At 32.9% G+C, this 17216-nt stretch overlaps 1 protein-coding gene across 4 annotated transcripts in view; it reads right to left on the bottom strand.

Annotated features, from left to right (window-relative positions):
* The window catches only part of Scn7a (sodium voltage-gated channel alpha subunit 7), a 77436-nt gene that overhangs the window by 29117 nt on the left and 31103 nt on the right, over nucleotides 1-17216 (bottom strand). For all 4 annotated transcript variants that reach the window (XM_033756409.1, XM_033756408.1, XM_033756410.1 and 1 more), the window contains 6 exons: nucleotides 15584-15790; nucleotides 14002-14071; nucleotides 11088-11229; nucleotides 8645-8848; nucleotides 2591-2687; nucleotides 1150-1388 (listed from right to left, as the gene is read on the bottom strand). In XM_033756409.1, the coding sequence (XP_033612300.1) occupies nucleotides 1150-1388; nucleotides 2591-2687; nucleotides 8645-8848; nucleotides 11088-11229; nucleotides 14002-14071; nucleotides 15584-15790 (959 nt within the window). The remainder of the gene's footprint in view (nucleotides 1-1149; nucleotides 1389-2590; nucleotides 2688-8644; nucleotides 8849-11087; nucleotides 11230-14001; nucleotides 14072-15583; nucleotides 15791-17216) is intronic.

Below are 17216 nucleotides of genomic sequence, written 5' to 3'. Positions count from 1 at the left end.
ATGCTTGGTTGTTTTTATTAGCCTTAAGCAACTAAAACAACAATAAAAGATAGGAAATGTAAATAATATATACTTGTGTAAATGTATTTTGTTTTTAAACTTTATTTGCTAAAGGACAAGTTAATCTCTAAAATACCTTGGCAAAATGATAAGCTCCAGTGTAAGGCAAGCAAACAAAACAGACAGGGCCAGGCATTGCTGAATTCAGGATTCAGAATTCTTGCTGTTCTTGCACCTGTCTACTCAGATGTATGGGGCAATGGTACCAAGACTGTATGTTTGAAGAGGGACAGGCAATACATAATTTCCAATGAATTTGACTACCAAGCAACTGGCTCAGAATCCAGAATTTAAGTCACAATATTGTAACTGCCAATTCCAATACTATTGATGATAACATTTACAAGTTGAGAGGTTGGGCAGGTGGAGTAAAGCATAAACTTAATGTTTCACTCAACATCTCACTAGGATCTTATGTACTATTATAGTTTTTCACACCAGAGAAACTATTCGGTATTTACATGTGTGGCCTATTTATTTCACTTAGGAGTATATCCTCAATATGTATCCATTTTCCTATGAATAACTCTACTTTCTCATTCTTTATGGCTGAGTAATATTCCATTTTATAGATGAACCACATCTTTATCCTGTTTCCAACTGATGGGCAAATGGGCTGTTTCCAAGTTTTAGCTATTACAAACTGTGCCGCTATAAACATAAGTGTGCATATATCACTAACTGACCATGGGAAATAGGAAGAAAAGAGCTAAAAGTGTAGGGAAAGTGGGAAGGATAGGGGAAAGGTAATAAGGGAAAGAAAAAAATATGAGAAAATGAAAAAATGGAAATAAAGTATTTGTAAATGGGGAGGAGAGGAGGGGGTAAAGGGAGGGCAGGGACAAGGGGAAAAAATGAGACCCAAGGCCTGTCATGTAAAGGTACAAGATCCCAATAATGAATGTAATTGTACTGTATACCTAAAATATACCAATAAACTCAATAAAAAAGAAAAAAAATGTTTCACTCAACAGTAATTTAATAATATGCACCAGAACATACTGAAGTTATGACATAAAAATGAGAATGATGAATAATCCACTAATAATGATGAAATTGTACTTGAAAATAATGTATAATGAGTCTTACTATGCTTCCATTGCTGAGAAAATTTGCGGTGTCTTCATTCATTGGGTAATGGTCCAAGGCCAAAATATGTATGTTTAAAATTATGCATATGACAAGGAAAAGGTCAGTAAATGGGTTCATTATAATTCTATGCACAAAGTCTTTCAATTTTAGCCAGCAAGGAGAACAATCCCAGATCAAGAAAATTTTCGCAATCCTATACCAACACAATGGGCATTTCTTCCTGGATTTATTAAGTTCTGAAATGAGAGAAAAGTTAAAAATTAAAAGGGCCAGGGATTTAGCTCAGTAGTTCCACTACCTGCCTTGCAAGCGTAAAGACCAGAGTGTGATCCCCAGTTCCAAAACATTCTATCTTTGTATGCTTTACAACATTAGTGCCTTTCAACACTATTCATTATAAAGAACTAGTGGTTATGTGTAAAAATGTAGAGATTGATCTAGGGTCTTCAGATAGTATGTTACACAACTCTCCCTTGAACAACACAGAAATCAGGGACGAAGTCCTTTGTTCAGTAGAAAATTCTGATACAATTTTTGAATCTCCTAAAACTTATGAATACCCTATTGCTAACTAGAAGATTTGTTGTCATGTATCTTTATCATTTATATCTGATTAGTGAGTATATGTGAGAATTGCAGATTTCTTTGTACTGTGACATGCAATTTATGACCTGTTCATATATAGAGATGATTAGTGCCCTACAGAGTTTTCCTAAGTTTATTCCCTACTGTGCTCATTTTAATAATAATGGAAGGTGAGTACAAAATTATTATAGTATATGCTATAGTTTATTTTCTGAAGTTTGATTCAGCATTGCATCTTTACATTTCTCTTGACTGCAAACGCTAACATGTTAGGTCTGTTTATGTACATAAATTTTGACAATTTAAATTTTTTATAATTTTTTGACATTTTTCATTGTAAACAATAAAATATATTGTCATCTATATGTTTTCTGCATTAATGAAACATCTTTTTCTTTTTTTTTTCAATAGTTCTAGGCTGTGTGGTCCACACACATTTTTTTTTTAATTTTTAGAATTGTGAAATAGGAAGAAAAGGTCCAAAGAGGAAGGCAAAGTGGGAGGGGTGGGAAGGAAAGAAGGGAAAGGAACAAATGTGATAAAAGTAAAAAATGGAAATAAAGTCTTTGCAAATAGGAGTTGAAGGGAAGGTAGGAGAAAGGGGAAAAATAAGAACCAAGATAGATTATGTAAAGGTACAAATTCCAAATAATGAATGTCAGCATATTGTGTACCTAAAATATAGCATAAAATTAATGAATGAAAAAATTATAACATTATTTTAAAATCTTGGCTCTAATCATCTAAATTCTGAAAAAATGAAGGATTTCCTTTAAAGTGAGTGTTACAAATACCACAATACCACCTCCTTGAATGTCTAATTGTTTGTGTTTTTTTATTTTATTTAATTTACCTTCTTTATGTCCAAGTGTAGACTCTTCCAACATTTCCTCCGAAGTGCTCAGGGAAGTTGGAAATCTTTTCTTCATTTCTATTTGTGTGGTTTTAGTCTGAAAACAAATGTAGTGCATATAATATTTGCCTTTCCCTTTAAACTACAACTAAACTACAACTGTAAAAAGGTTAAAACCTTTCTAAAAATGCCGATTCTTGCTTCTAGGAACCTTTTTGAGTTCCATCATTTGACAATCTCTGCATTATTTGCAGTATTAAACTATTTAGGATCATTTAAAAAAAAAACAAGTATCACATAGCCAATGAAATTTTATACTATAAATTCAACAGTAAAAGTAAATATCAGTAAAAGTTAGTGGTGTTACTTAAGTTTGAGAAATAAGTCAATAATTGGGTGAAAGATTATGGTAAAATGTTCCATTTCTAATATGTTAATGAATAATATTTCCCTAGCACCTTACGTTTTTCTTTCTTTTGCTTAAGTGTATGTTAAGTGCATAACTTTTAAAATTCTCCTGGAGAAATAAAAATAATTTAGAGTTTTGATGGCAAAATACATTTTAAAGAGTATCAGGTATTGGAATATATTTTAAAAGGCTGACTTGGACAGAACATATATGATACTAAACTAACAGGATAGGACATTGTTCCAAAAAGGAATAATTTGTTTGTTTCTCATATCTTTTGAGTAACATTTTATGGGTTATTTAGCTTTGTTCATCTTGTAACAGGATTAAAAAGAATCACTGGAAAAAAAGAGAATCATTGCATTGTAAAGATATTCAAAAGTCCTAGATTTTGATATAGATATTACAAGTTCTACACAATCATAGAAATCACAAGCATTGCCAGAGATGCTTCCAGTGATTATGTGTAAGGCTGTATTCATATTTAATCTCTAAAAGCATGATAATAGATGGATGACAGGACATCGGGTATTGATTCCTGTTTTTACACTGGACATACACAAATAATGACAATGTTTGTATGCTGGTTAATTTGAGGTAAACAGGTGGGGCTTCCCTGAAATAAAGTTAACTGGCAAGGAGGCTGCTGCTGCCCTCACACTGGCAGTGATGGCCAAGGCTCATCAATTACCATACCCAGCATAGTGCTCAGGTGACCAAGTTCTGCTGCTCTACACCTGAGGCAGCAAGATGGATATCAAGGGAGTCATCATATTTGTGTCACTCAGCATCAGACAAGACTCCTCTAATTTCTTAAATATCAAACTTAGCTTGAAACCAATCATAGTGCACACTGATTTTCATCAGGAAAGTGATAGATTCTCTGAATTTTGCAGAGCTTCAGTCCCTCACTTACTTTTAGTTGAAATCTCAATAGCTGAGTTTAATTTATTTACTTAAGAAATGTTTATTTCAGATAATGTTTTCACTGAATTATAAGGTTGCATAACATGGAAGTTACAAATTATACAATTCCAAAGTTACATGAGATGAAAGATCAATAGAAATAAATTTAATGTTACTAATATCTAAAAGGGATAACCCAGATAGGTGCCTGCACAAAGATGATACTTTGTGATACAGTGTGAAATAATTCAACAACATTTTTTAATAAAGAGGAATTGTTTTTCATGGAACTATTTTAGATCATCACAATGCTTGTTTGCAAGAGAGTAGTCCAACAAAGAAAACTGTGTTTGTGTGGGAGTAGGGAAGGGGAGACTGGCAGTAATGTGATTGTTGATACACTCAATACACTCAGTGCTCAATTTTCTACCCATATGATGTGAACTGTGAAGATATTTTACACTACACAATGAATGGATCATACATTAGTTTAGTAATATATGTACTTCAATTGAACTAATGTTGAATGAGTGGCCATGTATTGGACAAGTACTGATGTAGCTGTTTCCAAACCAAATTTGGAATGCTGTAACTCAAGAACTGTCCTGTTTTGGAAATTTAAGAGCTAATAAGGGTATATGCCTGAAATTTAGACAATGGCAATGAGATTAGACTGGAAAAGAGCACTTCTCAAAACTCATTTAAATTTTATTTATGATGGAGGCATGAATAAGGAAGAGCCTAGGAATACTGCACTGCTTTGCATTTATTCAGGTGCAAACGTCTGATATGTTCCCCAGGTTCAGACTTGCTTTCTGGATGTAGCCATTCTGTCTTCCTATCCTTTGACTCTTGCTCCCTCCCTTCAGCATAGGCTTCTCCTGTATATCAATATCTAAACCTTTTTTGACTGAGAAATCCTTTATTAAGGGTTCTCACTGTATCATGCCTCTCTGCTGTATTGTACTTCTTTCATTTTGTTGCATTAAAAAAAATAATCATAGAGTGAACCATACAGACTCAGTAGCTAGCCTCAACAATTAATAACATTATATTCATCTGTTCTGTTTATTTTCAACTCATTTATTTGAAACAACTTGTATAAAATCCTGACATTGTATAATTTTCAGAGGAAGCTCCTTAAAAAGCATATATCATAATACCATTGTAATTTATTAATATTACCCAATACCCGGATAATATTGTTTACTTTAATTGCTCAATTTTTTTTTTCAGTACTGGGAAGTAAATCAAGGGCATTCACATTGAGCTACATTCTCAAAATTTTGTATTTTTATTTTGAGCTGACTTTTGACAAGTTGTTTTAAGTTGCCTAGGTTGGGAGTCAAGCTTGCAATTCTACTGCCTCAGCCTGAGTGCTAGGATAATAGGAGAGAACTACCACGCACCACTAAATAATTCTTCCATAGTTTATTTATTCCAATAAAAGTACAAACAAGGATTACACTTGCATTTGGTTGGAGATCTACTAATTATGTTCTGATTTGAATTTATTTTTATATGATTTATTAAAATACTGGATCACTTATAGAGGATTTCACATTCTCATTTAGGCAAGTTGTGACCTTTCAATGTAATTTACCATGTGTTTCTCTCTCCTAGAGTCCCAGAAAAAGACAAGTCATATCAATAGGCTTACCAGACTTAGAATTGGCAGGTATATAGTATGCATGTTGCTTTGTGTTTCCTATTCATAGCACTTGGAAATACATAACTTCTTGTCTTTGGTATACAATTTTGTGTTTATGATAATTTTATAGTCTCCCCATTAAACTATTAGCTTCATGAATATAGACAAAGTATTTGTATTTGTTAAAATTTTTCATCTTTCATGTTTACTACAATGGTCACTAATGTTTTAATTTATTAGATAAATGAGCTGGAAGGAGGTATTTAGATGTGGCAAATTTTTTTAAATACCTAATATTCTTCCTGAGTTTTTGCTAGTAGTTAACAATACTTGGGAAATACACCTGCAAACTGTGTAACTGATGGAATAATACCGTTTCAGCATTTGGCTCCAGAGCAAGGTAGTAAAATGAACAGTGGCGATTCCTCCAGAGTCAGAGTCAGCATAGTTCAAACTTGCATCAGTAATACTGTAATGAAGACTGAATTTAATATTATATGAGGACACATCAGATAGCTGGCACCATTTCTAGCACTCAATTAGCTTTTTATACTGCTACTATTCTATTGTTATTATTTTAATTATGCCTAAATATAGTCAAAGACTTAAGAATTCATGTTAATGGAGTTTTTCCATTTCTATAATTGTGTCAGTGGCTCTCTATATTCTTCATTATAGGTGAATTAAAGTTGACAGGGAATAATTATAAAAATTTAATATTTGCTTTAATATTGTGTCTAGCTCTACATTTGCTACGGTGGAGACTACATGTCAATTTTCTTCTTGGGATATAATGATAATTTTTACAATTCAAAAGGCTATGACAGATATAATATGAGAATGTATGTAAAGCATTTCACATTGAGTCTGGAACACAGTAAATAAAAATAAACACTAATATTATAAGTATTAATATTATATCACTATGAAATAATTCATATATGTAATGTGTAGCAATTCAAAGACAGACTTTTCCAAAAAGATCAAGAGTTCTTGTATTGACTATTGTATGTGATCGTTTGGGTAAAAGCTATCTTTAATATGAGGTGTAATTCTAATATATGACAATTTTATTAATATATTTCATAATTTTTCAATTGCTTAGTTTATTCTAAGTATTACAAGATGCTTTACATATGTTTCATTTGGGCTTGAAACAATCCATGACAAGTACTATAATTTTACAAATGTTTTCAGAATAAAGTCTGAATTTTAAACATGGTTAATAGTTTTTCAAATGTCATACTCATACACACACACACACACACACACATATACATATATATATTACATGGCTAAAATAGCCTGAAACCTATAGTTTTCTGACTGCAACATGGTGCTTTTAGCAAATACAATCTATAGCTTTCCACAATACGAGAATAAGATGCATCTAAATTATCTCCTTCTAATTCCAGCATTGGAATCGTAATCTGATTGGTCTTCAATCACTTAAAAAGCCCTCAATATTTCCCATTCTATAAATATGTGTGTAAAAGTTTAAACATTCATGAACATGCTTTTTACTCTCATTTCCCAAAAGTCTCCACATGACGAAATGTTCTAGGACTCTTCCAGGAAAAGAAGTCCTTTATAAGTGAAAGAGTTTAATTAAAATCAAGAAAGCTTCATATGCTCCAAATAGCAAAGTGAAAGGAAATGATGGGAAATACTGAAATTCTTTCAAGGTCAGCGTTAATAAAGTACTTCATCTTGGAATAAAAGAACTATTATACTCCAGGAGAGATTTGTGAGTAGCCACAGCCCTTGACCTTCTGAAATGTCACTTGAGAACGAATTACACATTCAACGTAGCATTCAAACTTAATAATTCAATTTAAGGACACTGAGTCATTTCTGGAGACAGAAAGCTCTTGTAATTCATTTTTCTGTAACTCAACCATGAGAGACAATAATCTCTTTTATATGTATTTCCTTCACAGCGTCCATAATTACTTCTTGTCCAATGATATGTATGTCATGAACACAAGTATCGGGTCATGGGTAAGATCCTACTTTGCACCATTTAGGGTGCACTTTTTGGCACAACGATTTCTGAAAGCTTTTTATTGACCATAATTTAATAAAATGGTTATATGAGGAGTTAAGATTTCCTTCCCTTTTTGCTTCAGAAGGGACTTCTGGTATTAATAAACCCCCCGGCTAAAGTTCCTAGGCATTTTATTCAGTGTTGGACCTTTACATTTCCCTAGTCTTTTTGTCTTTTTATATGGAAGGGTTCCTTTTTATTCTCATCTGCTAGTACAACAGTTCAAAGAAGTTGAGAAAAGTTCAGTTTATAACTTTTACACCACGATTTAGATTTTTTTTTTTTTTTTTTTTTTTTTTTTTTTTTTTTTTTTTTTTTTTTTTTTGGTACTGGGTACTGAGCTTGGATCCTTGTGCTTGCAAGATGGGTGGCAGAACCACTGAGCTAAATACTTGGCCCTCACAATTTAAATTTTTCAAAATAATTTTCTACAACTTCCTTACTGTTACTTCTGTCATTACTTTCACATAAGCATTCCAACATAGCATTAGGATAATTTAAATTTGGGGAAAATGTTGACGTTTTTATTAATCATGGATTTGATTATACTATAGGTAAATTAATTCCCTACATATCCTGCACAGTGTACATCCTGTTGAAAGAATTAGAACATCAATACATGCTTTTTTCTTTTTTATAAAGCTACTAATGTTCTTTTATTCACTCTTTTGGTAATTCATCTCTTCTCAATTAGGAAATGTACCATCAATTTGGAACTGAATATTCAACAGTTTCCAAAGTTAATTCTGGTATGTTATCCGATGCAAGTGTGAATTATTAAAATATACCTGTATTACAAGAGATCAATTCTAAAATCATATTCATAGTTTATCAGCAATAGCAATATAAATTTTGAAAAAATATACATATTAAATATTGAAATATTTTGGTCATTCTTATGATGGTATATTAAAAGATTCCTGTAATTAGCTTTACTCATGTACCACATATATATAAGCATCTATCAGAATGTAATATACTTCAAGTCCTTGAGATAGAACCTGTAGAAATATAATTCTAAGAAACATAAAGAAATCATACTTCAGCTGCTTCATTTCTTTCTTGAAGTGCTTTTATAGTCTGTTGAAATTTTGGATCAATCTCAGTTTTTTTAGAAGTTGTATGCTTTTCTTCTTCATAGGCCATAGAAATTATGCCTAAGAACAAACTTGCAATATAAAAGGTGAACCAAAATGTGACCACAACAAAAAATATCATGTAGATCTTCCCAGATGAATAAAGAATCTAAGGAAAGGAAGAATACAACAAAAAGAGGGAAATGTTATTTGTCTATTTGTATTCTATTTTTAAAAGATAAATGAAATTTTGTTATCAAATTTATCCATAACTGATGTAATGAAAATTAGCTTAAGCACTGGCTATATAAAAAAAAAATCTCCTCAACGTTATACATATATATGAGGCATAACATATATGCTACAAAACCAAGGGTGAATTAGGGAAATTAAATAATTAAATTAATTTAGCGTGAGCAGTTGACTTTTGTATCTTCATTATAGAAAGGATAATCTTCTCTTTCTTATTTATTTATTTAGACAGAGACTTGCTATGTTGGCTTACTTCCTCAGCTCAACTGATACCACTGACACAGTCTTGTGAGCAGCCGGAGCTAGGAGAACATGTCACAGTCCTTGTCAAAAAGTCATTGCCTCTTAATGAATAAATTGACCAGTCACCAATTGGAAAATTATTTTCTTCTGTGCAATCGAATCTTTAAATATTGAAAATTTAGTCAAATCAGAGAATGTTGTGGAGAATATTCTCCTCTCTTTTATGAAAATCAAAATACAAAATTAAGCATATACAAAGTTGAGAAGAAGAAAAAAATTAAAACTTGTCACAGTACCTGGTTTGGTGTAAGACATTTAGATAAATAAAATGAGAAAATCATATGACATATGTGACCCACATAAAATCATTATAGTAAGGATATTAGTGAACAAAAAATATAAAGGACCACGAGTATTCTTCATTTCCCAGTAGTTACCTAATAGATTGGAATATTTAAGAGTTTAGAAAATTATAAGGCAAAATCTTGTCTAGTATCTAGCATTTATTTCCATCAATTGAAAGTATTTGAACAAAATGGTAACAGTCTTATCTTTTAAAAATCCATTTGAATCAATACAAAAATATTATTTATGTGGAAAAATGTGAGGCCAGCCTGGGAAACTTAGTGAAACTTTGTCTCTAAATAAATAAATAAAATAAATAATAAATAAATAAATCAGCCTGGGAATATATTTCAGTGGTAGAACACCCATGGGTTCTAGTTCCATTGCAGAAAAAAAGTAATATTTATGAAATTCCAATAGTCAATAAATAATTTTAATTTAACTTGGGTCATATTTATTTTCACTTTTGTTTGTGGGGCTAGGAATAGATTACAAAGCCTTCACATTGAGCTACGATGCCAGCCCTTTTGTATTTTTTTATTTTGAGAAGGGATCTAGCTAAACTGCCCAAGCTGATATTGAACTTGTTATCCTTCTGCATGAGCCTCCCAGAATGCTGCGTGTATGATCCACCAGTCATGGCTGAGTATACTTGTATTTTTCATAACCCCTATATCTCAGTAAACCAGCTACTTTTTTTTTTTTTCTGTAATGGGGATCGAACTCGGGACCTTGCACTTGTGAGGCAGGCGGGGAAATCACTGAGCTAAATCCCCCAGTCTGCTACTTAAAATTTGATTAAAAAATTTTACCACTGAACTAGGGCACAATTTAGTCAGTCAAAATAAGTATAGTGTATTTGTATTGTATTTTTGAAAGAAAAATTCCCCTTTAATTATAAATATATTCAGAATTTAGAGTAATAATTTTATCTAACATCTCAATATTAATTATGCTGTTTTGAAAATAACAGTAAATTATATTGTGACACAACTTCTCATTAAGGGAAAATTGAATCTGTTTTTATTATACAATTGTGAAAAACTATGGTACCCATAATTATCTATGAAGGCAGACTCATAATTTTTGTGAAGGTAATTAATTTAGTCTACTGAGCAACACAGCTTAGCAAAACAGACCCCTATGGAACATAAGCTATTTCCCCTGTGATCCTGCGGTCACTTCCATGGAGAAAAGCCATAGTACCATGTAGTACCAGCCCTGGAAAAAGATCAAAATTTACATTTCATAGTGTGGTTTCTACTGAATGAATATACTTTCACAATCTTTTGAAGCTAAAAACTTGTACAAGAGGCCATTGTAAGCCAGAAACTCTCTATTAACCTTGTAGGATTGTTTCCATGATAAAGTGAGATACCACACACAAAAGCATAAAATTGGCATGGTGGCCTACATAATTGACATTCAATAATTCTGCTATACTTTCCTTCTATACTCAAATTCTTTCACACATAAAATTTTAATATACTCTATTACATTTGATCATTTTGGAGAAAGGATCGCATGATGCCATGTTTAAGTGCAGAGTAAGTTCTCTCTCTTCTTACCTGGTGATAAAGCGCTTCAGGGTAATCCTGAGTCATTAATCGAAACAGGGCAAGGAAGGCCCACCCAAAATTGTCAAAATTGGAAGAGCCATGATCAGGATTTTTTCCAGCTTTTACACACACATATCCCTCAGGACACTGACTAAAGACAAGGAGAAGAAAAGAAAAACTGCTTACATGACTTTCAGGTTATATCCAAATCATAAATTGGAAACATGCTGTGTGTGAATACCGAGGGCTCTTCACTCCACAGGATGTCACTAATCTTCCCTTCAAAACTTTACAGTTGAAATGATGAAAATTAGTTAGATTTTAGGTAGATACACATGAATAATGTTAAGCTAAAATAAAAAGGAGCCATCATGATAGTTTTGCAAAGCACTTATATTTTTGCATTTATTTATGCTTTAATTGCCAAATAAAAATTGTATGTATTTATTATGTATAACATGGTCTTTGAACTATGTATACATTGTGTCAAATGGCTAAATCCAGTTAATTAATGTATTCATTTTATGACATTATTTACCTGGTGAGAACACTTAAATTCTAGTATCTTGACAATTTTCCAAAGAAATAATATCATGTTACTTATCCTAGCATCATCATCATCCTCATCATTATTATTATCATCATCACTTTGTACTGGGGGTTGAACTCGGGTCTTTGCTCTTGTGAGGCAGGCAATGGAAACACTTAGCTAAATCCCTGGACCTCACAGCATTATTATTATTTTTTTCAAAGTCACAGCAAAAATACAATTATAGGAAAATAGTACCGATAAAAATAACACTGCAATAATTAAGACTTTAATTTTCAAATGATCTTACTCAAACCCTTAGATTCCATTATTTAAGGGTGAGAAAACATTTATTACATCAATAATTAATAAACATTTGGGGAGAAAGAGTAGATTAAATATTTATTTCCTTTTAGGGAGTCTTCATACTTTAACTAGTGGCATGCATGAGTGTTGTGGTCTATTATTTTAATAGTAGCCAAAGAAATCACATTTCCCTCAATCCGAGCCATCTTTCTGTATCACATTATCTACCGGGAGCTGGCCAAGAACGGGACGCTAACAGCCACCATGTGGGTTATTCTGGGCTCCCTGGAGCTGGTGTGGCCACCAACTAGCGGCTGATCCTGGACTGGGTACCTTACCTCACCAGCAAGTTTAAGAAGGACTATTAGCCAGCTGCCCATCGAAGAACCCTCTGTTGTCTGGTGGTGCCAGATGCTCCCACCACAGCACCCCTATGTGCAGAAAGACCCGAGGACAGACACCAAGGACACAAGGACTTCACAGCCTGGGACTTTCTGTGCTGCTGAACAATTTTGATACTTTAATGTGCAGAGCATTAAACCTTACTGTCAAATTTGAAAGAAAAGAAAAAAACAACAACAACAACAAACCCCCAAAATGTAGGCTTTGAGTGTTGCAGATGTTTACCTTCAGAAACTGAGAAAATAAATTTTTGTTCTTATATTTGGTCACTAATTGAGGGGGTAGTTTATTGTATAGCAAAGTGTAATTGCTATAAATGAAACATTGTATGGCTTTTTCTTCTTGCCTTAAAATATGTGGTTGTGCTCTGAAGATTCAAAACCAGACATCTTTGAAACACATTTCAGGTCATAATTGAGATGAGGATCTGCATAAAAAGAGTTAGTTGAAATAGAACGTTATCCAAAGAGGAGGGTTCACAAATTAGATAATTGGAGAAAAAGTGGAAGCTCAACCGAAGCTGGACAGAAAGATCTATGGCAACTAAGAGAAAAAATACAACTACACAACTCATGCTTCTTCCTTGATTTATCAATCTGGTCCGCAAAACCTAAAAAAAGAGCTGATTTTTGGATTGCTCACAATTCATCCCAATTAAGCAAAGCAACACAGGGAAACTGTGTTTTTGGGTCAACAGTGGTGAGATGTGCACTGGTTCTGCTTATTTGTTTGCTCTTCTGAAATTATAGGACAGTAAGACATGAAAGTTTTATTTTTTCACTGAATAAGTATTTATAGTATTTTAAAGAATAGTAATATTTATTAATGTAAACTATAGCCATAAATGACATATATAACATAAATAAATGAAATAGTGGCATAATTATAATAATTCTTTTCTATAAAAGAGAGCAAATTTATGTTGTCTTTGTAATTCTCACAAGTGCTGGGACACACAGAAAAGAGCAAATCAGATTCCTGCTGAAGCTCCAGTTCTGAGATTTGCTAGGTTCTTGTCCTTAAATCAATTGTTTTAGTAGTCTGCCTCTGGCTTTTCTTTGAATCTGAATTAATATTATTCCATACTGCAGATTTCAGCTTCAGTGAAAATTTGTATTTAAATTCTGAACCCTAAGGTGATATAGTAGGAGGTAGCATATTTGGGAAGTGATTATATCAGGAAACAAGGCCTCATGAATATGACCAATGTCCTTACAAATGAGATCCAGGGAAGATGCTGGTAGCCCTTCTGCCTTAAAAGAACACAGCAAAAAGGCACCATCCCTGAGCCAAAGGTAGGCTCACCAGACAGCAAATTTGCTGGCACCCTGATCTGAACTTGAGCTTCTCACACTGAAAGAAATAAGTTTCTGGTGTTTATAAACAAAGTCTATGTCATGCCCACAAATGGACTAGGATAACTTCTTGACATTTTTCTGAAAGGTATTTTTTGTTCTTTTTTTTCTTCTTTGGCACCAGAGATTGAAGCTAAGGCCCCATGCTTGCTTGCTGGGGAGGGGCCCAATTGCAGAGCTATGTCCTCAGCACTCACCATGTTTTTGATCATAAAATGAGATAAAATTGTGGGAATCAACTGGGAGCACATCAGTAAAAGGAATAATGATTCAGTAAGTACTACTGATGGATGACCCTAATTGGATAGAAGAAAACATTAGTACTACTTACCTAGCATCTGTTCTGTTGCCACAAAGTAGAGCATCTACTTCTCCTTCCAAATAATAAAAGTTTTCTGTTTCTAAAAAATAAGAAAGAAATGATGCTCTGTATCTAATCTTGAGTTAGCAGCATTTAGGAAGTTCATTTTGATCTGCATAGAAGATGAACATTTCTGTACAGCTCTAAGACAGCAAATATCTTGGCCTTTGAAACCTACCAACTCTGCATAAGGCAAGAGGCCTTTGGGTATCTGGAAGCTTCGTTTCCCTGGAAGTGACAAGGGTGAGCAAAGAAAGAGAAACATCTTCAAGATTAGAGTTCAGAGAAATTCTTGAAACCAGCAAGGTTTGACCAGACCTTTGAAGAAACAATTCTAAAAACTGAAAGAAGACTATGGTATTTCCCATGGTCTATTTCTGTCAATCTGCTTGAGCAAGACCAGATTGAGTGTCCAGTACCAGCTGTTTTCTGTGAGGTCACCTAATTTCAAACACAACTGTGATGTATAAGTTTTAGTTCACAACATCTGTCCAGCTGTCCTAACCTTCTGTAAATCAAAAAGTAATTAAATATAAATTGTGTATTTGTAGAAAATCAGGTACTGTTCCATTATTTCTGAATACAAACCACAGAGTCCAAACACATAAAATTATACATATATATATTTAAATATGTGTATATATATTTATATTTTCATATGATGGAAACTCTGGAATTTCAACTAAAATCACTTTTGTCATTTAAAATTATTTAATAAGGACTTTAAAGCATAAATAGTTAAATATCATTGAGTAATCAGTAACAGTCAAAAATCCCAAAGAAAATGACACAGTAGCACTAGATGTTGTCAAGTTTTCTACTTGCAAGAACTGTGCCACAGCTATTAGGTTAAAAATATCTCATAAAGGAGCCAGAGGTTTAGCTTAGTGGCACCATGCCTGCCTTGCAAGTGCAAGAACCTGAGGTTGATCCCCAGTACCAAAAAAAAAAGTCATGTAAACATAATATTTGTTGTATATATGTCATTTAGGGAAATGTAATAACTAGAACGTAACAAAATTTATAAATTTATACTGGTAATGTACACAAATGGTTTATTTTTAATATAATATCATACTTTAACAAAGATGAAAAGAATTTGGACTCTATTTTCTTACCAATAACCGGTGGAGTATTATATTCAAGTAATTAGCACATATTATTGAAATCCAACAACAGTAATAATTTCCATAATGCAGGCCATTTTAGCTTTTAACTTCATCTCAAAAAATGTTATGAGTAAATTTACATTCATATATAAAAGCACATTTATTGAAGAATGGAAATATGAAGTACAAAGATCCTAATTTAAGATCTCTCTCATGAAATTGTAAGTAACATTGCTGTACTTTTTAAAAATTTGAGTTTTCCTGATTTACTCTCTGAAGATTGGGAACTCTGCTATCCTCATAAATGAAACTGCTCCAAATTTGTACTTGAGCATAATAGGGCATTTGAGTAGCTGGCTTTGACGTTGAATATTTATTTCTGAGAAGACTCCTCTGCCTTATGGAAGTTCATATTTTTTATACAGATGGTGAATGATTCTTACCTTGAATGTAATATGGACTTCCAGTTCTGTTGTATAGAGTTTCATTTTCATTTCCCTGGGGCCACCACAAACATTTGTGCTTCAGGTTCCCCATAAAGAGTCCCATTCCAGTTAGAGAAAATATGCTCAGAAAAAGGATGGTTAGAATAATGGCACCAGCAAGTTTCTTCAGGCAGTGGATCATGATCCCTACAACTGACTTTAGACCTGTAAAGAGAAATGTGTGCTTACAATAAAATGGAAATCTTGCTCCTTTGAAAAGAACACATTGGGGTCTTATTTAAGTCTCTTTATCTAGATCTAACAATGTGAATAAAAATCAAACTTTGATGTTTCTGTATTATTGTTAATTTATAGCACCTGATACAATAATTCAGATACAATATTTAAAATTAGTTTTTTTTTTTGGTTGTGTCTCTTTACTATGTAAAGAATAACAATTTTTCCCTTGGATATGCTTGTCATACCAGCTACCACTGTCAAGCACAAGAAAAAGCACTGTATAAAGTTATAAATCAAATTGGGCTGAAAGTGTCCAAACAAGAAATGATTTCAAACTGCAGTGTGTTGCACTATTCTTTTTTTTAGCTTTTTAAAATTTTATTTGTATATTTAGTGTATACAATACAATGACATTCATTGTTGGAAATTTGTACCTCTGCATAATCAATCTTGGTTCTTATTTTTCCCCATTCCCCTGTCCTCCCTTCAACTCTTCCCTCCCTCCCAAACTACAATGACTTTGTTTCCATTATTTTTCATTTTCTCACATTGATAGGGAAAACTCTGTAAATAGCAAAACCTGCAAAATGTCACAATGTAGAATGGCTTCCGCTGTCCCTAACAGCAGTTTGTTTTGTTTAGTTTAGAAATAACAGACATTGGAGGCATTAACCACTGAATGAGGCATCTGGTCTCATCCTGAGAAAACAGGGCACATCAAGACCCTAAACTCTGAAGTTCTGTAAACCACATGATTGTAAAAGTGTTGAGATGGAAAGAACCATTGTTAACCTTGCTTTCCAGACCTTGAACACACCCTTCCCATGGGCTAGGATAGATAGCTAGGTGAATTTTAAAGGTAAACTCCCCTAACCACAAAGAATTGTTACATCTGGGTTGAAAGTTGACTATCTTGTGATCATGATTGGTATATTGGTAATGTGAACTAAGAGAATGAAATGTAACCACCTGAATTAGATCAAAAACCTATAAAAGGAGGAGCTGTAAGACAGTAGAGGGCAGATCTCTGGCACTGCTTTTGGGTGTGATTGGCCTTTTGTTAGCAAAATAAACTTTTATTATTGTACTTCCATTCTGCATATCTCTGCATGCCATTTACCAATTCCTTCTGCAAAAATACTGATTTCGTTCCCTTCCTTCCTTTCCACACTATTCTTTAATTAACTATAATAATTCAATTTTGGCACTATTTAAATAAAACCTGTGGATAAAATTTATAGTTATCAGTAATGTGAATAATACAACTGTGATATAAGGAAACCATTTAATGAGAATTCTTAATACTTCAGGATTCTAACTCAAATTTGGATTTATTGAAGACTTTCATTTCTCTATTAAATAAGAAATGCTAAACACTGAGAACAAAATAAGAAGAAACAAAAGCTATGTA

Source organism: Fukomys damarensis, unplaced genomic scaffold (assembly GCF_012274545.1).
Source record: "Fukomys damarensis isolate Sample0158 unplaced genomic scaffold, DMR_v1.0_HiC HiC_scaffold_26, whole genome shotgun sequence".
NCBI classification, from domain to species: Eukaryota; Metazoa; Chordata; class Mammalia; order Rodentia; family Bathyergidae; genus Fukomys; species Fukomys damarensis.
The sequence above is the reverse complement of the archived record's forward strand: the minus strand, read 5'-3'. Positions and strand labels throughout refer to the sequence as shown.